General features: G+C 36.6%; 1 protein-coding gene across 3 annotated transcripts in view; it reads right to left on the bottom strand.

The window, feature by feature from the left end:
- SEPTIN7 (septin 7) overlaps positions 1 to 22,219 on the bottom strand; it is a 111,530-nt gene extending 89,311 nt beyond the window's left edge. Inside the window, exons 1-2 of one of the 3 annotated variants that reach the window (XM_045564421.1) lie at positions 21,419 to 21,697; positions 19,857 to 19,858 (exon numbers count right to left, since the gene is read on the bottom strand). In XM_045564421.1, the coding sequence (XP_045420377.1) occupies positions 19,857 to 19,858; positions 21,419 to 21,479 (63 nt within the window). In that variant the 5' untranslated portion in view covers positions 21,480 to 21,697. Of the gene's footprint in view, positions 1 to 19,856; positions 19,859 to 21,418 lie in introns of all 3 variants that reach the window. The other 2 variants (XM_045564420.1, XM_045564422.1) reach the window with 2 other exon arrangements.
- Positions 22,220 to 22,771: the final 552 nt, after the last annotated feature.

The following is a 22,771-nucleotide window of genomic DNA, read 5'->3' as shown; positions in this document are numbered from 1 at the left end:
GCTTTTTTGCCAGGAGCAATCCATAACTTGTTCATTTGAAACTGTTATTTTGCAGGAAGGGCACAGAAAAGCACAAGAGGTAAAGAGAGCTGAGAAATATAGTTGAAGCAATTCGGTGAATGAAAATGGAGAGGATCAAAGATGGAAAGTATGAAGTAAGGAAGTGAGATAGTAAAAAAATGTGAAGTTGTGATTAGAATGAGCTATACAATTAAGATGTTAGAGGTGAAACAGAAGTTCCAGATGATGACACCACAAGGCCATTAAAATGCTGGCTCAAGCACAATCAAGACACTGATGCTAACTTATTGAAAGAGTTTTATACATTGTTACCCAAAATGATGATGGAGATTGGAGCAGAAAGGAAAACTGATTGTTAGGTGCAATCTTTATACAAGGTGAAGTAACAGACAAATTTAAGAAGGGGATAAAGATGCTCTGCTAAACAGTATAACTTCTAAAGTAGCAGGGTTCCTTTTAAGAAAGAATGATCTAGAATCTAGATAAGCACTGTCTCATAGAAATGTTAGCTGAACCACATATGGAATTGTAAATATCCTAGTAAATATGCTAAGAGCATAAAAGTAAAAAGGTGAAATTAATAATATTTTATTTAACACAGTGTATCCATATTATCACGTCAACATGCAATCAATATAAAAATTATGATTAATTTTACATTACTGATTATTCTGCATTCTTTTCATTTGTAACAAACCTCTGAAATTTGATGTGTGTCTTAACACTTATAGCATACCTCACTTAGGACTAGTCATATTTCAAGTGCTCCATACCCACATGTGGTTAGTGGCTAACATACCAAACGTACAGGTATAGAAAATTTTCATCAGTGCCAAAAGGTCTATTAAAGAGCACAAACTGAGCTGGATGCAATAGTGCATGCCTGTAGTAGTCCTTGCTACTCAGGACGCTGAGATAGGAGGATCACTTGAGGCCAGGAGTTCAAGGTTGGAGTGTGCTATGATCACATCTGTAAACAGCCACTGCACTCCAGCTTAGGCAACATAGCGAGACCTCGTCTCTTTCAAAAATAAAAATAAAAAAAAAAGAATATAAATTGAAATGAACAGTTAGTACCAAGTACTAGGTGAGGATATGGGAAACAGGCACTCCCCTACATGACTGGTGGAATACAAACTTAAACCACTTACCTGAAGAGCAATTTGGCCACGTGGACCAAAAGCTTAAGTTTTCATTTTTTAAGATTGAACAAATTCTACTTCCACAAATTTATAATCTTGAGAATATGTAAGATGTAGACAAAAGAATATTCAACAAAGCACTGTTAATAACAGTATAAAACTGTAGAACAAGTTCCAAAGACAAAATTATATTATGGTACTTCCATATATAAAATACCATGCAGCCATCAACAGTAAAGTGTTAGAAGAATATGCATGGACAGAATGATATATTGAACAGAAAAACCATTATTAGACACAGAGTGACATCAAATAAATTGGTGGAGTAATGAACTAAAAAAATGTTCTCCTCTATTAAAAGCAAGGAAAAAACTGGCAAAAATTGTCAAAATCAACTTAGAACTCTGGAAATTAACCAAAAGCTTGCAGCAATCCGGGGAATGTTTATTCAAGAAAAAGGGCTGAATCCTGGTAAAAAAAAAAAACAGCAGCTTTTGTAGCATTTTAACTTGCCCATTCTCATCCCTCTTCCCCAGCTCCACAGTTGTCTTGAAAACCAACAGCACACAATTACAGCAAAAATCAGCAGCCTAGCAGCAGCTAGAGCAGGCAAAACAGGATGGAGCACCTTCAAAGCCCCATTCTCAAAGAGCTATCATTATTTGACTTGTCTGGTAGTTCCCCTGAAAAACCCCACTTACAAATAACCACTCAGATAACCAAGCAGACTTCAGTGACAACACATGGCAAAAACAGACTTTTTACAGAATTGGTTCAAAAAAGTCACTAAGCAAATAACAAAGAGCAACAACAATAAGCCCTGTGGGGAAGGTAAAATCTGCTTACCAGAGTTGCCATAATGTATTACTTAAAATGCCTCGTAGTCAAGAAAAGGTTATGAGACTTGCAAAAAAAAAAAAAAAAATGCATGGCCCAAACACAAGGGAAAAAAGGCAACAGTTCCTGAGAAAGCCCAGATGTTAAACAAATACTTTTACATCTGCTATTTTAAATATGTTCTAAAAACTAAAGGAAACCAAGTCTAACAAACCAAAGGTTAGTATGAGGATGATATCACCAAATAGATTATCAATAAAGAGATAATTATTCAAAAAAAACAAAAAGAAATTCTGGAGTTGAAAAATACAGTAATTAAAATGAAAAATTCACTAGAGGCTCAACAACAGATTGGAGCTGGTGGAAGAAAGAATTACCAAACCTAAAGATGAGTCAAATAACATTAACCAATCTTAAGTAAAAGAAGAAAACTAAACAGAGCCACAGAGACATGTGGAACAAGCATATCAACATATGCATAATGGCAGTATTTGAGATAGGAAAAGGGTAGGGACAGAGAGGAAGGGGTAGAACGTATGTTTGAAAAAACAGCAGCAGAAAGTTTCCCAAATTTGAATAAAAACATTAGTCTCCACATCAAAAGCTCAACAAACTCCTAATAAGATAAAATCCAAGATATCCACACATCATAATCAAACTGTCAAAAATCAAAGATAAAGAGAGAATCTTAAAAGCAGCAAGTGAGAAGCAAACTGTATATATAAGGGACCATCAATAAGAATAATAGCTGACATACTGTCAGAAACCAGGGAGGATAGAAGGCAGAGGAATGACACATTTAAAATATTAAAAGAAAAAGATTGTCATCCAAGAATTCCACATCTAACAAAAGTAGCCTTCACAAGTGGAGAATTCAAACATCCTCTAATAAACAAAAACAGAGAATCCTTCACAAGCAGACCTGCCCTACAAGAAATAAAGAAATCATTCAGGATAAAATGGAAAAACATTAGAAGACAGTCACTGAAATTCACAGGAAGACAAGACTACTACTGATAAATGTAATGAATAAGGAAGTATAAAAGGAGGTATAAAACATATTAATAGTTTTGATACTCTTCTCCTACCTGATTTAAAAGGCAACTTCATGAAGCAGTAATTATAACTGTGCTAATGCGCTTATAATGCATAAGGGTGTAATATGTGTGACAATAACACCATAAAGGAAATGAGAGAGAATGAAGCTATACAGGAGCAAATTTATTTTATTGAAATTATGGTGGTATTAACCCATATTACAATGTTATAAATTAAGTTATTAACTGTAATCCCTAGGACAACCACACACACACAAATACAAAAATCTCAAAAATAATACAACAAAAAAGAAGGGAATTAAAATGGTACATTAGAAAATATTTTTATAAAGGGAATTCAAGAACAGAACAATAAAAAAGACAAAATACGTAGAAAACATAACAAAATGATAGGTGTAAATTTTATCTTATCAGTACTTAAATTTAACCAGATTAATGTATTTTGCTGTTGTCAGGTAGAGTGGGACTCCAAACAAAAGGCAAAGTGTGGATACATGGATTTAAAAAACTATAACCCAACTATACGGTGCCCATGAGACATTTTTTAGTATCACAACACAAATAGGTTGAAAGAAAAAGGGTAAAAAAGGTAACAAAAACAAAGCTGAGCTGCGTGTGGTGGCTCACGCCTGTGATCCTAGCACTTTGGGAGGCTGAGGCAGGAGGATCACGTGAGCCCAGGAGACTGAAGTTGCAGTGAGCTATAACATGACACCTCTGCACTCTAGCCCGAGTAACAGAGCAAGATTCTGTTTCAAAAAATAAAAAAAAGAGCTAAAATAGCTACACTAATATCAGACAACACAGACCAAAGACAAACATTGTTACCACAAAGGATATTTTATACTGATTGAAGCATTGAGATGATACAACAATTATAAACATATATGTCTCTAACAACAGAACCCAAAAATACATAAAGTTGACAGAATGAAAGGGAGAAATAAGATAATTCAACAATAATATTAATAGTTGAACTCTGATAACCTTACTTTCAATAATGGGTAGATAAAAACAACTAGACAAAAGATAAATAAAAAGAAACAGAAGACTTGACACCACTATCAACCAACTAGACCTAGCATGTGACTATACAACACTCAACCCAACAGTAGCAAAAACACATTCTTCTCAAGTGTACAAAGAACATTCTCCAGAATAGACCACAAAACGAGTCTCAATTTAAAACGACTGAAATCCTACAAAGTATATTCTTCAACCACAATAGAATGAAATTAGAATCAATTAAAGAAGGAAATTTGGAAAATTTACACATTTGTGGAAATTAAACAATATACTCTTAAATAACTGATGGGTCAAAAAAATAAATTACAGAGGAAACTAAAAAATACTTTGAGTCAATGAAAATAAAAATAAAATATACCAAAATGTATTGAATACAGCTAAATCAGTGCTTGGATGTAAATTTACATCTGTAAATGCTTATATTAAGAAGAGCAGAAAGATCTCAAATCATAACCTAACTTTCCATCTCAAGAAACTAGAAAAAGAACAAACTAAACCCAAAGTAAACAAAAATAAATGATTATGACTTAAGCAGAAATAAATGAAATACATAACAAACACAATAGAGAAAAATCTACCAAACCATAAATTAGTTCACTGGAAAGATCAACAAAATTGACAAACCATTAGCTAGACTGACAAAGAAAAAAACGGGAACACTCAAATTACTGAAATCAAGAACGAAAAAGAGAAAATCACTATCAACCTTTCAGAAATAAAAAAGGCTTATAAAGGAACATACGAATATTTTTATGCCAACAAATTATATAACTTAGAAGAAATGCAGAAATTCCTAGAAAGACACAAACTACCAAAACTGACTCAAGAAGAAACAGAAAATCTGAACAGTCCTAAAACAGAGAGATTAAATTAGTAATTTAAAAATTTCACACACAAACACGATAATTTTTTTTTTTTTTGAGACAGAGTCTCACTCTGTTTTCCTGGGTAGAATGCAATGGCATCATCATAGCTCACTGCAGCCTCGAACTCCTGGGCTCAAGCGATTCTCCTGCCTCAGCCTCCAGAGTAGCTGGGACTACAGGCATGCACCACCATGCCCAGCTAATGTTTGCTATTTTTAGTAGAGATGGGGTCTCACTCCTGCTCAGGGTGGACAATAATAATTTTAAAACCCACAAAACTTTCCACAAAAAAAGGCCCAAGCCCGGATGTCTTCACTGGTAAATTCTACTAAATGTTTAGAAATTGCCCAATCCTTCAAAAACTATTCCAAGAAAGAGAAGAGGAGGGAACACTTGCCAACTCATTTTACAAGGCTAGTTTTACCCTGATAACCAAAACCAAATGCATCAAATGAAAACAACAAACCAGTCAATATAGGTCCTTTATATAGTGCAAAAAACATCAAGGAAATACAAGTAATCAAAGAATACTAGCAATAAAAAAGGGATTACACACCACACGTGTCGTGGGATTTATCCCAGAATGAATATGTTGGTTTTACATATGAAAATCAACCAATATAATATACAAAATTAAGTAAACACACACCCCCCAAATACATGATCATCTCAATACACAAAATTCATTTCATGGAAATCCAACACAGTAAACACACTTAACAAACCAGGTACAGAAAGGAATCTCCTCAACTTCAAAAAGCATCTAAGAAAAAGCCACAACTAATATCAAAGTTAATGGTGAAAAAGTAAATGCTTTCACTTTAAAATCAAGAACAACACAAAAATGTCTACTCTCGCCACTTCTAATCGACATTGTTCTGAAGTTCTGGAAAGGCATTTGGCAAAATGTAGAAATAAAAAGTATCAAGATTGTAAAGTAATGTAAGGAATAAAACTATCTCTATTTGCAGATGATATGATCTTATAAATAGGAATTCCTAAAGAATCCACTAAAAAAAATGTAAGAACTAATAAAGTTGCATGATATAAGACCAATATACAAAAATCAATTGTATTTCCACACACCAGCAAAAAAAATCCAAAAATAAAATAAGAAAACACCATCTGTGATAGCATCAAGAATAAAATACTTAGAAATAAATTCAGCAAAAAGAAATGCAAGTCTTGTACAATGAAAACTATAAAATATTGTTCAATGAAATTGAAGACCTAAATAAACAAAAGATCTCCAGTGTTGATAGACTGAATGACTTAATATTGTTAAGATGGCAATCCTCCCCAAATTAATCTACAAATTCAACCCCATACTTGTGAAAATCCTAGTTGGCTTCTGTGCAGAAATTGACAAACTAATGATATAATTCATATGGAAATTCAAGGGACCCAAAATAGCCAAAACAATACCGAAACAGAACAAAGTTAGAGGACTCACACTTTCTAATTTCAAAATATATTACAAAGTTACAGTCACTACAAGTGTGTGACTGCTATAAGGACATAATAGATCAATGGAGTACAACTGAAAATACAGAAATAAACCCTTACATGTATGGTCAATTGTTTCTCTACAAGGTTGCCAAGATACTGCAAAAAGACTAGTCTTTTCAATAAAAAGTGATAGTAGATATCCACATACAAAAGAATGAAGAATGAGGTAGATTCCTACCTCATACCATACACAAAAATTAACTCAAAATGAATCAAAGACCTAAACATAAGGTCTAAAACTATAAAACTCTTCAAAGAAAACACAGATGTAAATCTTTATGACCTTGGATTAAGCAATGGGTTCTCAGATATGACTCCAAAAACACAATCTATGTAAAAAGCAGAAAAAATGGACTTTATCAAAATTAAAAATGTTTATGCTTCACAGAACACTATCAAGAAAGTGAAAATACAACCTGTGGAACTGTAGAAAACAGTCGCAAATCACCTATGTAATAAAGGACTTATTTCCAGAGTGTATACAGAACTCTTACAACTGAACAATAAAAAGACAAACTATGATTAAAAATTTGAAAAAATGGGGGATGGGTGGGACACGGACAATGTATATAACCTTAGCTTTTGTACCCCCATGAACAGCTGAAATAAAAAAAAAAAAAGAAAGAAAGAAATAGTAAAAAATAAATAAATAAAAATAAAAAATTTGAAAAAGTATTTTAATAGACATTTCTGCAAAGATCTACAAATTGCCAATTAGCACATGAAAAGATGTTCAACATCAGCAGCCATTAAGGAAGTGCAAATTAAAACCACAATGATACTACCTCATCCCCAGTAGAATGGTTAACATTAAAAAGACAGATAATAACAAGTGTAGACAAGAATGTGGAGAAATTGAAACCCTCATACTTTGCTGGCAGGAATGTATAATAAAATGGGACAGCTGCTATGGCAAACAGCTTGGCAGTTCTTCAGAAAGTTAAACTAGAGTTACCCCATGATCCAGGGATTGCATTTCTAGGTATATATCCAAGAGAACTAAAAACATGTGCCCACACAAAAACTTGTATTCCAGTGTTCAGAGCTGCATTATTGATAATAGCCAAAAAGTAGAAACAACCCAAATATTAACTATTGAACAGATAAACTTAATGTGGTAATATATACACAATGGAATAATATCCAGCAATAAAATGGAATGAAGTACTACTGAGATATGTTTCAACATGGAAAACATTAAGTGAAAGAAGCCAGTCACAAAGACCACATGTTGTATTCCATTTACATGCAATGTCCAAGGTAGGCAAATCCATAGAGATGGAAAGTAAATTAGTGGTTGTCAGAACCTGAGAAGTAGAGGGAATAGGGACTGACTGCTAACAGGTACAGGGTTTCTTTAGGGGCTGATAAAAATGTCTTATAAGTAGATAGTGACAATAGTTGCACAACCTTGAATATACTAAAACCAGAGAACTGTACACTTTAAAAAAGGTGAATTTTATGGCATGTAAATTATCTCAATAAAGCTGTTCTAAAAACAAGCATGCATTGTGTAAAAGACTACCTTTCATATATAATTTTTATAACTCCTTTTTCACACATATCTTCTCACTTGTACAGAAAGATAGGAAAATTAAGCCAAGAAACTCATAAAATTGGTTACCTCTATGGATGGGTGGGAAAGTGATAGAAAGAAAGGAGGAATGAGAAAGGGTAAAAGAAAGGTGGAAGGGATACTTCTGGGTATACTATTTTACAGAGTTCACTACTTAACATCATGGTAATGTTTCATATACCACAATTGAAAAATAACCAAAATCAGCCAGGATGTAATAAGAGCCCCAAATGGAATAGAAACAGTAACAAATGAAGCTAACTATATTTTGCAAGAAAAACATAAAGACACTGAAGGGGTAGGAAAGAAAAGAACATAAGTAACTTTGGAAAACAGTATCTCAATTAGTATAATGTATTTTACAGTGTTTTAACTAACAGTATCACTTACTGTTAACATACTATAAGGCTAAAGACAAGAAACTATACACAAATACTAACACTATACTCTAGGAAGTTATATAATAGCAGTTCTTAAGCTACATCTGTGTATATACTAGGATCTAACAAATATGTAAATAAATTGTGGATGACAGCTAGGTTTCTCAATGTTGGAAAAAAGAATTACAAATAAGGAAAAGAGAAAGGCTAGAATGAAGCCTGCATTAATAGACTGGAATTGGTGTGCCAGTATAAATCCATGATTTTTAACATATTAACATATGTAAAGAAATAAAGATGTGTGTATGTATATAAATTCATATATTTCCTACCTGTCTGCTCAGAACACATAGAAGCAATGATACCCCAATAGTGATGAGCACTTCCAGGAGCCAAATCTTGGTTTCTAAATACTGTTCTCAAATAAAAGGAACCTGGACTCTTGGACAATGGTTGATTCCAGGGCTTAGGCAGAAAAAATATAAAAGGAACCAGAAAGTAAAGAAGTACTCAAAAAAATGATGGGAGCATGTTGAAAGGAACAAGAGCCAACTTGAAAGAGCTCCAATGGACAATTTAAGCAACAAACCAAGGAAAAAAATTAATATTTGTGTGTTCATACTAATATTAATAATTGAATGAATTAATGAATAAATAAAAGAGCCCTTCCTTACAACAGAATCCCAACTTTAAAATGTAGCATGATGTAAACAGAAAATCACTATTAAGACAAACAGCACAGTAATAACTACCACCAGTAAGAATTATTGACAGATGCGAAAACTAGCTGGTAAAAGTATAATGAGAAGATATTTTCATAGTCCAACAAAGAACTAATATCTAAAAATATATAAAGAATTCTGAAAATTCAGTAGGACAAATAATCCAATTTTAAAATGGACCAACGAATTCAACAGACCACCACAGACAACATATAGATAGCAAATAAGCACAGAAAATCCTCAACATCATCAGTCATTAGAAAAATACAAATTTATAATGAGCTATCTCTACAAATCTGTAAGAATGATTAAAATCAGTAAGTTGACCATTCCACGTGTTGGTGAATATGTGAAACTGGAATTTTTATTCATTTCTAATGGAAACATAATGTGTTACAAAGTTGGAAAATAGTTTTGCAATTTCTTAAACAGTTAAACATACACCTACCATATGACTTAGCCGAAGTATTCACCCAAGAGAGATGAAATCATGTGCCACCATTATTTTACAGCTTTTTAAAAAGTTTACAGAAAGAAAAGTCTGAAAGAAAATACTCCCCAAATTTTAACACCGGTTGTATGTAGCTAACTGGCTTAGAGGTTAATTCGGCTTTCTATTATGTCCCATTTTCCAAGTCATTATCAAGGAAACTGAAGCATTTCCATTAAAACAAAAAATCACATAGAACATGAAGTTATATGCACCAAAAGTTAGTATGGGTTTACTTTTTAATAGACAAGTTAGATATTCTTTATTTTCCCTTTATTACAAATTTGTTAGACTGCAAAGGAAGAAACTATAGAAGATAATTCTGACAAGATCTCAATCATGATATGAATATGGGCAAGGTAGAAAAATATAGGATAGAATACTAGTAAAATAAGATGAATGAACAGCATGTCAACTTCAGCAGAATTATACACCATAAGGATCCATGGATCTTGTTTTATAGTTCAAAGTAAAGGAAAAATCATCAAGGACTCAAATAGTTGGAAAAAGTTTCCCAGAACGAGTAGTTTTGTGATGAGCCTTCCATAAGGAATGAAAGACTTCAAGGTAGGTAAGAACATCATAAGCAGAGGCAAGAATACCAAATATTACTCAATGTGAGTAGGAGGAAAAGGCCAAAACAAAGAGGTCCTAAAATGATTGCCCAAAGTTTTTAATAAAAGAATATACAGCAGAATAAGAAGACAGTATAAGTATAGCTACCCAGAAATCTGAATTCTAGTATCTGCTGTAACTTAGAGCTATGCTCTGGTTGGTAACTTATATAACCTTTCTGAGCCTTACATTGGGAAAATGTCTTGATTAAGTTATTTGTAAAGTATTTAAGGAATAATTAATATAAAGGGTTGGGTACTTCATATACAATAAGTACAATAAATGACAGCTGTTATAGTGGTTGTGGAATAAATGATAGCTATTATTAAGGCCTCTGAACTTTTTATCTTAAAGGTTAAGTGATTCCCAAACCTGGCTGTAATCAGAAGTATCTAGGGAGTTTTTCATAAAAACAGGTAACTTGGGCCCCAGCCTAGACGTAGGGAATTAGAATCTTGCTGGTAAGGCCCAGGACATAGTGTTTTTAACAAGAATCCTAGAAGCCAGTATTACGAATAATTGATACTTAAAGTTCTGTAATAAGTAAATTATTTTATAAAAGTTGTCCTTCAGGCATATTAATTTTAAAAAGATTTATTTAATGAAGTTGGAAGAGACTATAAGCAATAAGACCAGTGAGAAAACTACTGCATAGGGAAAAAGGTCCCTTGTTCACCTTGGCTAGATTCTAATTTGTTAAATGGAATCCACTGGCAACCAACTATACCTAGAGTACCCATCCTTCAATTAATAAGCAATGGAATCTCCCAATCCTATCCAAAACTTTCAACACAGCTTCAAATAAAAGATGTTTCCAGCAAGCACAAAACTCCTTACTTCCTTGACATTTCCCTTAATCCTGGCCAGCACTAATGTTGATGGTGCATTTATCTCATATACTGTGCTATATTTGCACGCTTGTGATATTCTTTCTGCATTTCCTCCATGTTGACCAAATATTTCAAAAAGAGAGGGGCTGTAACTTTTCAGCAAATCTAAAATTATCCCAAAATTTCCAAAAAGAAAAAGGGGCTACATGTATGTAATTATCTTTCTAACAGCACAGCGCCATGCTCTAACACAAACTTAAGTATGTTTGGTACGTCTACATGCCAGCTAAGTCATTTTAGTTATCTTTTTGGCTCACAGTTGAATTAATCATCTCTCTAAAGTAATTCCTAATTGTTCTGTACTAGACCAACTTTTACATTCTAATACAAAACCCAAGACAGGACTGACTAGCTCTATGTGGTATCACTAATTTTATCCATTTGTGCCAACTTCTTATTTCTCCAAACTTAAACTAAAGAAATGTTATCTACTCGATTTGCCTTTCCTAGCAACAAGAAAGCTACCAGACTACAAACTGTCCTCTGACAATCTACAGTCCTTGCAAATTATACAATGACCTCTCATATTTTGGTTTTGATAGTTCTTTTTTATTTGCACAATTTTATATAACCATAGAACAGGAACCATGCCTACTTAAATTTATTTCCATTTCACCTAGCATATTAGTTACATAGAATATATACAAGAACTAGAAATGGAAATCTAGCTCAATGCTTAGAGAGCAAACCCTCAATAAAGAAATAAACTAGGAGGCCGGGCGCAGTGGCTCACGCCTGTAATCCTAGCACTCTGGGAGGCCAAGGCGGGCGGACTGTTTGAGCTCAGGAGTTCGAGACCAGCCTGAGCAAGAGCGAGACCCCATCTCTACTAAAAATAGAAAAGAAATTATACGGACAGCTAAAAACATATATATATATATATAGAAAAAATTAGCCGGACATGGTGGTACATGCCTGTAGTCCCAGCTACTCGGGAGGCTGAGGCAGGAGGACTGCTTGAGCCCAGGAGTTTGAGGTTGCTGTGAGCTAGGCTGATGCCACGGCACTCCAGCCCGGGCAACAGAGTGAGACTATGTCTCAAAAAAAAAAAAAAAAAGAAAAGAAATAAACCAGGAAATAAAAAACTGAGCAACTAAAACACAAAAGACTTGTAACAGCAAACTGTGTAGCTAAAAAACATCAAGAACAGAAGAAGGTAGGTACATCCATCAGAGCAGAAAAATGTGAAAAGCTATGTAACCGTTTTTAAAAAAGTTCTCATATTATATTACTTAATAACCCCATATTATAAGTTACAGTGCAAAACCAAATATTCCAGATGGTGGTTTTAAGAAGTTCAGTATATTTTGCTGAAAGTAGGGGAGCTAATCATTTTATACATAACAAATCTCTCCCCAGTAATATAAGAAATGTAAATTAAAACAAGTTTAAGCTACTAAACTAACACCCCAGGGAAATAACTGAAGAAGAGGTTTGCTTAAAGATGCTCTTAAAAATACTATTAATATTTTTATAATTCTAAAATGTCAAAATGACAAAATGTCCCAAAATAATAAAATGACTAGGCAAATTATAACATTGGAATACCATACACATATTTAAAATAACCTGCATATAGATCAATAGACCAAAATCTGTATTAAATATTAAGTGAATAATACCTTGGGTTTGTATAAAAATTAAGAGTTTACAGAGTACTTTTACTTATGTTACCTCATAATATAATTCACACCAGAGGTTCTCAATTCTGGCTTTCATCAGAATTACCTAGAATACTTAAAACACAAACTTTTGGGCCCCACCTGGTGAACTAAACAACCTCCAAGTGTGTGAAGCATTGGAAATGTTTCCAGTGCCCACTCAGGATTTAGAACCACTAATATACCTCTAATTAGAACCATGAAAAAATATATATAATTAAGAAAAAATATAAATTAATCTACAATAATTAAAATAATTTAATATTTTCCTCCTCTTGGTTAATTTGTTTAAATTAATCATAAAAGGTACTAACTTTATGTATTAAACTTTTTGTTACTGCAAATGATTTAAAATGTTGATATTTGAAAATACATTAGTTACTGGAAAATTTTTCCTTACACAGATCATCTCACATCCCAGAATGTTACTTGTAACAGCCAAGGTGATACCCTGGTTATTTTTTTTTTTAACAATGGTATAAGCAAAAAGCACTAAGATAAAATTACTAATGAAAATTTTGCCTTCTCTTACACAAATAATGATCTCACTCAAAATATTTACAGTATTCTCTAAAACTGAAGGACAATACATACCAAAATCTTCCTCAAAAAGAAAGAATTCTGATTACAATCTGAATGGACAATTTGAACATATAGGGATAAAAAATGTCATAGTGCAAATAAACACTAGCATAACCCTTAGTCTGACAACTGCTACTGTGAATGTGCCAGTAGAAATTTTAAGTAAGCAAACATTTCAGTACTATCCAAGAAAACAGTGACCCCCCTCTAACTTTGAAGGACATGGAAGTTTCACACAAATCACTTCATTGCAACCCTGCTCACAAATTTACTTACTAAACATAAAAATTCAAAGCACAAATGAATACATTTACAATAATCTTAAAACATTTCTTTTCTATTCTAAATGTCTCTCCTAGTATTGAGAGACCCCAGAAGACATGCTCACTTGGATGTCTCCCAGGCTTCTCAATTTCATGTTTAAATTACCTATTTCAAGAAATGGTACATACTCATCTACCCATTCACTCAAGCCAAAAGGCTCATATTTTCTGGATTCGTTACTCACATATCTTCCCAAATACTTTACAACCATCCCTTTCAGGCCCTTTACCACAGCCCTACTTGTGTCCATTTTTTAGAACTAGGACTGCTGCATTAATCTCCCTCAATTCACTAGCCCCACCTGGAGCCCTATCTGAACCTCCAGTGAGAATTATCATGATGATTCTCATGGTTACCGTTCTTAAAACCTTTCAATAAACATTAAAAAAAAAAAATCCTCAGCATGGCATCCAGGTGCCTGTTTACATTTCTAGCCTCATAAACTGGGACTAACATGATTTCTCAGCCTAGAATAAATATCCTTACTCCTCCTCCTCCTCTACCTAATCACTCCTATCCACCTTTAAAGATACATATTCTCCAGTTTGTAAAAGGTACCCTGCTCTATATTACCATTGTAAACTCTATGTAACTTTAAGTAATATCACAAGTTATTTACTAAGTCCACGCCAGGTCTAGGGATACAAAAGTGAATAAAACACAGTCTTTGACTTTAAGTCAAAGTGGAGGAAAAAAAAATAAAGTCAATTGCAATATACTCTGATAACTTTCTTTTAAGCTAACATCTGAATTATATTATGCCAGGCATAATGCTAATGATTTGCCATGTATTAACTCATTTAATTCTCTAGTAACCTTATGACACCCCCCCCTTTACAGAGAAGGAAACATAAAATTTCTATGATTTGCCCAAGGTTCAGTTAAGCTTTATTTTAGAGTTGGGATCTGAATCCAGCTCTGACTCCAGAACCTAAGCTTTTAATCACCATGCTTCTATGTTTACTGTGATAGCATTTAATTCAGTTTCCCTAGTGCCCAGCATACAGCAGGTACAAGACATATATGTGTTTAATGAATGAACTTGAGCGTTGAAGTTCTAAACTACTACTGATGTAACAACTTAACATCAATACTGGTGCTTTAACTGGTAGTATCTTGCTTCAAAAAGTTCAAAAGCACTGAGATATTAACAAATGTGAAATGATCAATGTCCCAAGTTACTCATCATGTCACAGTTCATAATAGCAAAATATTGTAAATTGATGTCTATCAAAGTGGACATGTTAAATCATAGTCTATCCATATGCTATGATCTAAATATACTCTTCCAAAACTCCTATATTGAAAATAATCACCAATGTGATGGTATTATTAGTATTAATGATCTTACAAAAGAGGTGCATGGAAGCTATTCACCCCTTGTACCCTTTCTGCCACATGAGGACATAACATTAGTGCCCTCAAGAGGAAGCAGCGTTTAACATACCATCTTGGAAGCAGAGACTTGGCCCTCACCAGACACCGAACCTGCCAGCACCTTGATCTTGGACTTCCCAACCTCCAGAACAGTAAGAAATAAATTTCTGTTCTTGATAAATTATTCAGTCTCAGATATTTTGTTACAGCAGCCAAATGGACTGAGACACCATATAGTGGATTTATGCAGCTGTATATGTACCGCTATGTACTGATATGAAATAATCTAAGATACACTAATAGAAAAAAAAAAGGTGAGAAAGAATGTGTTTTATGCCACCAAAGGTGGGGGCAAGAAGCATATATGTTTTTAACTTCCATATACAAAAAAAAAAAAAAACACACCTTTGGAAGAACACACAAGAAACTGTTAAATAGGTTGTCTGAGGAGCAGGAAACTAGGTGACTTGAGAATAGGAGTAGGAAGATTTCACTATATATCTCTTTTGAATTTTGAACCAAGTGATTACATTATCTATTCAAAAAATAAACTCCCAATAAAATAATCAAAAAAGCAATTTCAGAAATGAAAACACAAATATTATAACAAACTGGGCATGGGCCATAGCTTTCTTGATTGCTACTGTTTCACAGTATCTGATACTTGTTGGAGTCAAATATTTGTTAAATATTTTGTAAACAAGGTTTACAAAAATACCAAATTGCCACTGCAGGAGTATTTCAAATATATTTTAAAAAGAATAGTAAAACTGGGGAAAAATGGTTTTGATTTTCCTGAAAAAGAGTCAATCAGAGTCAAAGATCTTCAGGGCCCCATCTCAAGCCTATTACAGCTTACCAAACTCTGGAACACTATCTGCATGCTTTTAAATGTACCAAGGTGATCATTCTAACTATTTCACGTTTTCTTCATGTTTGAAATCTTGCATAATAAAGCGGAGGGCTTTAAAAAGCTACCCAGAAATGACTTTAAATAAGTCAACTATATACATATTACATCTCAATAAAACTGTTAAAAAAACAAAACAATACACTAATCTATGGCTATTAGAAATCAGAACAGGGGTTACCTGGAGCAGAAGGGGGATAACTGCAATGGGGTACAAGAAACTCTGGGATGGTGGCAATATTCTGTATCTTGATTGGAATAAAGGCTACAAGACGTATGTGTACACATGTGTCAAAATTCATTGAACTAAACAATTTTACTATATGAAAGCCATAACTCAATAAAGTTACTTAATAACTTGGGAGGCATTTGGACATGCAGATTCCTGGGCTCCTCTTCCAGAGATTGTGAATCCCTGGGTCTGTAGTGGGAACCAGTTAATCTGCATTTTTAACTCCAGGCCATGGTTGACCCTTCTTGCATGAGGGTCATCAATTATACTTTGGAAAATACTGACCTAACATAATGTTCTATGTCCAGTAATTACTTATAACACTTGCAAAAAATACATGAATTAATGATAAATTTATACCAAAAAAAAAAACCGCTACCTAGGTGATTCTGATTCCTAAGTTTGGGAAATACTAACAATACTAACAAGTGATAGGAGTTCTAGGAGGAAGAATTAAGGAGTAAGATGGTTAAGGAAGACTTCTTCCTTCTTCTCCATCTCCTACAATTTTTCAATGGCTCTCAATCACCTACTGCAGTGGTTCTTAATTAGGGGCGATTCTACCCAAGAGTTGTCATTTGGCAATGTATGCAGACATTTTTTCATTTTCACAAGTGAAGAAGGCATGTGCTACTGGCATCTTAGTGGGTGGAGGCCAGGTATGCAGGTTAATATGTACAATGCACATATCCGATCACCCATCCACCCATAATGAAGAATTCTAAAACCTCAAATGAGAAACTCTGACCTGGAGCCTCACCTCAAATGAAGGTACCAAAAGTACTCAGTTGTGGCCTCAAAGCTAAAAAACACAATAGAATTAACATGTTACATCTTCAGGCAAGTCAATTTTTACTTCCAGATTAGTGGAGAAGGAGGAATAGTCTCATCTTTATATTTTACATAAAGCAAACAAATATAGAATAAAATGCAAATGTCACATGAATACATAAGACTTAAAAAGCTTCGGAAAGCTTTAAAAAGCTTCAGGCTACCCACATCCACAAATCACAGAGGAAACTTACTCTCCTCAGCCTTCAAAGTATAATACTTTTAAAGTTAAGAAACACTGGCCTAAAATACTGTACATAAACTTTAGCATGACTGTTTTGTTACTGCAGCATTATCTAACCTAGTACTATTCAAAGTGTATTCTGTGGACCAGTGAGCCAGTCTGTGAATTGTTTATCAGTTTATGTCAAAGAACTATAGAAATTGAGAGCACAAAAGCGCATTTTTTATAGCAGAATAATTTTACATCTACTGGATCTAATAAAAATTTAGGCTTATATTTTGTCTTTCTTATTCCATCTCCATTTTTTAAAAAATTTGCAGTCAAGTCATACACTGCATAATGACATTTCAATCAATGATGGACTACATACATGACAGTGATACCACAGATTATAATGGAGCTGAAAAATTCCTATTACCAAGTGATGTCCTACAGTCATAAGTTCATAGCACAACACACTATCTTTTCTATGTTTAAATATGTTTAGAAGCACAAATACTTACCATTGTGTTATAACTGCCTACAGTATTCAGTACAGTAACATGCTGTATAGGTTTGTAGCCTAGGAGCAACGGGCTATATACCATATAGTCTAGGTGTATAGTAGGCTGTTCCATCCAGGTTTGTGTAAGTGCACTCTATGATGTTCACACAATGATGAAATCACTTGATGATGCATTTGTCAGAATGTATCCCCATCATTAAGTAAGCAATGCATGATCGTTCTTTTATATTTTACGATGACATCAATCGACAGTAGATTACAAAAATTTTAAGTCCCTCATCAGTTTGAGAAGCACTAACCTAACCTATTCTGACTGATACATCTAGTGAACGGCAAAGCCAGGATTTGAATCCATATCTGACAACAAAACTTTCTTAATCACTATATGCTTCCACTATCATTAAGAATTTGAACTCAAACCCCTGTGCGTAATTCCTACCTCTTGAGAGCTGGACTGCACCAGGTATGAGTCACAAGGACTTCCTGTGTGTCTGGCCTGTGGCCTTCAACACCAAAACCAAGTCAAGCTCCCTTTTTGGCCTCTCTTTCCTGGGCCCATGCTCAAAACTTAGTCTCTAGCTCTCCAATAATGCAAAAGGCCAAGAGCAGTCAAAAACAAAGAAAAGATCGTATTTCTCCTCAAGGCCTGCAGCAGAGTCACTGAATGCTACTGTTTTCTTTAAGGACTCACCCTAGTTTCTACCTGGCTTTGCAGGATGGATGGCCTCCTTTTAAGCAGGAGTAGCCCCAGATCTCTCTAACCACGCTAGCTACATGGAGAACAGAATAAGTGAATCCAAATTGAAAAGCCACACGGAACTAACATCCTTTATTAAAGTCTTCCTTCCTCACATCAAGACTTCCAACCCTGAAGACTTAAAAATCTTACATTTGACCCATCCATACTGAACTTTGACCATGATCTTTAGTTTTAAAAAAAAAAAATTACATCCCAATCCAAGACATAGTACTTCAAAAACACAATTTAACTCCCCTCAAAAAAATCCACACCAAGTGCAATGGTCTGCTAATTTTTATTTTTCTTTTTAAATATTAGTAGAAATTCACAAATTGATTTTAAGACCTATTAATAGGTAGCAATCTGCAAAACACTACTGTAAAGTCCAACAAGCTACATTTAACAGTATGCTTTCATATGACAAACCAAACCCATAATCAAGCTACCTTAAACTTTTATTCCTTAAAAACATAATTTTTCTACATCAGTTTCCATTATACAATCTTATGTCATTTACATTCCAAATTTTGTACAGAAAAATATACAAAGTTTTGTCTCAAAACTTAGTAAAATACATAAATTGTTAAAATAAAAATGTTCAATTTCTAATCAAAAATTGAAGATAATGTATTAAAATAGTCAAAATGTAAAAACATGGTTCTCTGCTGGCAATTTAGTCAGATAACAATACTCTACTGGCAATTCCCACAATACAGTCTACAGTGAGTATGTATATAAGTTTGAAAACAACCTGCTCTACCACTATCCTTATTTTGGCTGGTCCCCTCATCTAATCACACCCCATTATTGAGACCTTAGAAGCCACATATCTAACTTTTCTTCCTCCCTCCTTCCTCCGGAGCTTTGTTGTTGTTGTTATAGCATATCCCTCTAAATTACCCCAAGGTCTGTCAAGAGTCCTAACTTGTCTCACACTAGCTCAGGTTCTGGTATGGGCTTATTTAAACTTATTTCTATGGGAAAATGCACAAATTCAAACGATCAATTTTGTAACAAACTTCCAAAACATAATCCATTGATAATACTACCCTTCAATTAGTTGTGCATCAAATTACCTTATCTGAAAACCAAAACCATCAACCAAAATTGTTAAACTAAATTAGAAAAACATGATATCCTTTCTGTAAGTTAAAACCAAATCAATATAAACATAACTTCCTGTTATCATTTATGAATTTGAATTCTGTAAGCCTAAGAGTACATGTGATATTTTTAACAACTATATTAAGAGGACCTAGTTCCATCATGTTGTCCCATCACAGAATGACACAATGCTACCATGCAAACCATCTATGTAGCTTCCACATTTATTTCATAGTTCCACTCAACTCTAACTCCTTTAATCCCACCCACTGAACAGCTGAGTGGGATGAAAGATTGTTTCCTACTCCCCACCCCACACAACCACCACCCCTTGCTCATTCCCTTGTAGTTTGGAGGAATAAGGAATTCTGGCAGATTCCTGACTTGGTAATTGTTTATATCCATCCTTCAGTCTATCAGGATTCCATAAATTTCAACCCTACCTGTACACTTAAAACCTAACGACTCCTCAACTTGTGCATAAACTTTTAAGAGGAAAAACTAACTAAATATGTACATAAATATGTAAAACAAGTGAAATGCTCGTAAATCTAGATTATCTGTTCATTTAGATTCTCAAGGGCACTCAGGAAGATGTTCTTCCATTTCATCAAAATAACACAGCCAAAAGAAGTAATTCTTAAAGCTGAACTATTTAGCAATAAATTTGCAAGAATTTAAGTACTGTGTTATTATTTCAGCAACTAAGCAAACACCTCAACGTCACAAACTATAAAAACCCAGATTTGAAACAGTGTACTCTCAAAAAGTAACTTAGCAAATGGAAATGTGCTAGAAAAATCTCAGTTGCTTATTTCTTACTATACAGAGTTGAAATGGAACTCAGGAGTGGAAAATGTGAATGAAATGGCCTGTCCTTTTTCCAATATGTGGGGGAGGAAAGGAAATGGAAGGGCTTCTAAGGAGAATAACTGAGAATACTGAAATATTTTCAAAAATTAATTTCCTTAAACTTCACCAGTACTTATCTCCACTCCCTCCCTTTTCCAGGGACCCTTCCCACCCTTTCCACTTCCTCCGGAGGGCGCCCTTCCCAAACGTTCTCTTTCCCCTATTCCTAAAAATGAAGCCCAAACCCCAAACCAAGCTCCTGATCCTCCTGCCTCAAGGCTCGCCCGCCATCCACCGACCTTCCGGGCTGCGCCTAGGGAAAAGCAACCCCGAGAGACCGGGAGAGGGAAGCGAGCAGGCGAGGCGGTTGCCAGAGCTGCTGGAGCTCTGGAGCTGCTGCTGCTGCAGCCGCCGCCGCCTGCACCGCAGCCCCAGCCTGGTGCATCCTTCTTCCTCCCTCCCCGCCGCCTTCCCGGGCCGGCCCGCACAGCACCCCGGCCCGAGCGCTCGCACACACATCCCCACCCTCCTCGCCAGGCCCGCTCCCTCACGAGGGGAGCTCCGCCAAGGGTGCCGCGGCCGGCGACGGGAGAAAGCAGGGCCGCGGGAGTCGGCGGGCCCGGAGGAGGCGAGCGGATGGAGGGAGGCAAGGGCTGGGCTAAGACGACCCCGCTCGAGCAGCTGCAGCCGCGGAGGCCGCAGCTCACGTCTCCCCGAGCCCCAGGCCCGCCCGCCGCGGCACAGGAAATGCCGCCGCCTCGGCTCTCCGCACGTTCAATTCAAACTGTCACCGCCGCCACCTCCCCTCCCCCCGGGCCCGCCGCTGCCGCGCCCCGGGCCCGCCGTCGCCCCCACCCCACCTCCCCTCGCCGCTGCTCCCCGCCTCAACTCAGGGCGTTCCCCCGGCTCGGTCCAGCGGCCGCAAAGCCTCCCTGCAATCGGAGCCGCCGACCTCGAGTCGCGACGGCCCAAAGCTGAGACTCACCCATGGTGCTGCTGTTGACGCTCCTCTCCTCAGCAGCAGCGGATCTCGCACTGACCGACATCCCCTCCCCCCTCCGCGACCAGCCCCGGCGCAGCGCAGCCCGCCGATTCTCCAAAGCCGCCTACGCCGATTCCGCGGCGTAGCCGCCCGGCGTCGCTGCCCAGCTTACGCACGCGACAGCACGCGAACTCCTCCAGTGGCTCTCGCCAGACTCCCGCTCCCTCCTCCGTCCTCCGCCCCCTCAGACGAGGCTTCCGGGCCGAACCGAAACTGGCTTCGGTCTCGCGAGATTATCCCCTCCCATGCCTGGCCGCCTCACTCCATTTCGAGCATGATTTCATGGGCATCAGCGACGTTTTGATGCTCGGGTTTAGCCGCCATGTTTAAATTGGCCGGATTTGGCACCTTGAGGTCATGGATAGTCGGGTTTCTTTGCGTGTTCGGTCAACACTGCCTCTAAGGTTAGCCGCGTTACATTTGTCGGTGAAAACCTGGGGCCGCTGAGGGCAGTGGTCGGTGGGGTGCGAGGGTGGGGTCTTGCCCGAATTAAAGATGGCCGCGGTCAGTGCCGCCCCGCGCAATTTCACGTCAGGTTTTGGAGCTGCGGGAGCCGCCCGGTTGGCCTCAGCGCCTCTTTACGGAATTGGCGTAAGGCAAAGAGGCGCTGCTGGAAGCGCTAGACTGGGCAACTGCCCCAGGGCGGGGGCCGCGTCTGTTGCTGGACTTCTAGCTACTGACCTGGCGGCTTTGTGAGAGTGAAGAGATGCTTCGAGGCAGGTGTCTACGCCCACATCCATCCCTGTTTCCTCTGCTTTCGGGGAGAAAAATGAAGTTAGACCTCGGTTGCCCCGACACTTCCTTGTGCTGTCACTTTGGTGGCCTTTCACAGCCAAGAGGTCATCGGCTGCTGCAGCCTCCACTGTGGACTGTCTACTGTCACGTTCGTGTGGCCTCACCTTGTTGATGCCCGGTTCCGTCCGCTTGGAGCTCTCACCCTAGTTGATGAAATGAATGGACACGTGAAACTTGGGTAACAATTAAAGAGTAAAAAAGGTCTAAGATTCTGTGATCTTGTACTATAGCGATGGATGTCGCTTGTTAGAACCTTCCCCAAATGCTTTCTAATGAAAGCCTTACTTGGAGTAACCCATGGTCTTCCGTACATTTCTTGAAACTAATGGCTCTCTTCCTTGTATGCTTCACGCACGTGTTAATTTTCCTGTTAAACTGCATATTAAGGGATTCTATATATATACACACACACACACAAAGTTATGAGCACGTGCAAGAATGTTCGGTGTAGCACAGCCTACGTTATTAGTGAAATAATAAATGTCCACTAATAGGAGAATG

The sequence above is a fragment of the Lemur catta genome, chromosome 11, assembly GCF_020740605.2.
Source record: "Lemur catta isolate mLemCat1 chromosome 11, mLemCat1.pri, whole genome shotgun sequence".
NCBI lineage: Eukaryota > Metazoa > Chordata > Mammalia > Primates > Lemuridae > Lemur > Lemur catta.
The sequence above is the reverse complement of the archived record's forward strand: the minus strand, read 5'-3'. Positions and strand labels throughout refer to the sequence as shown.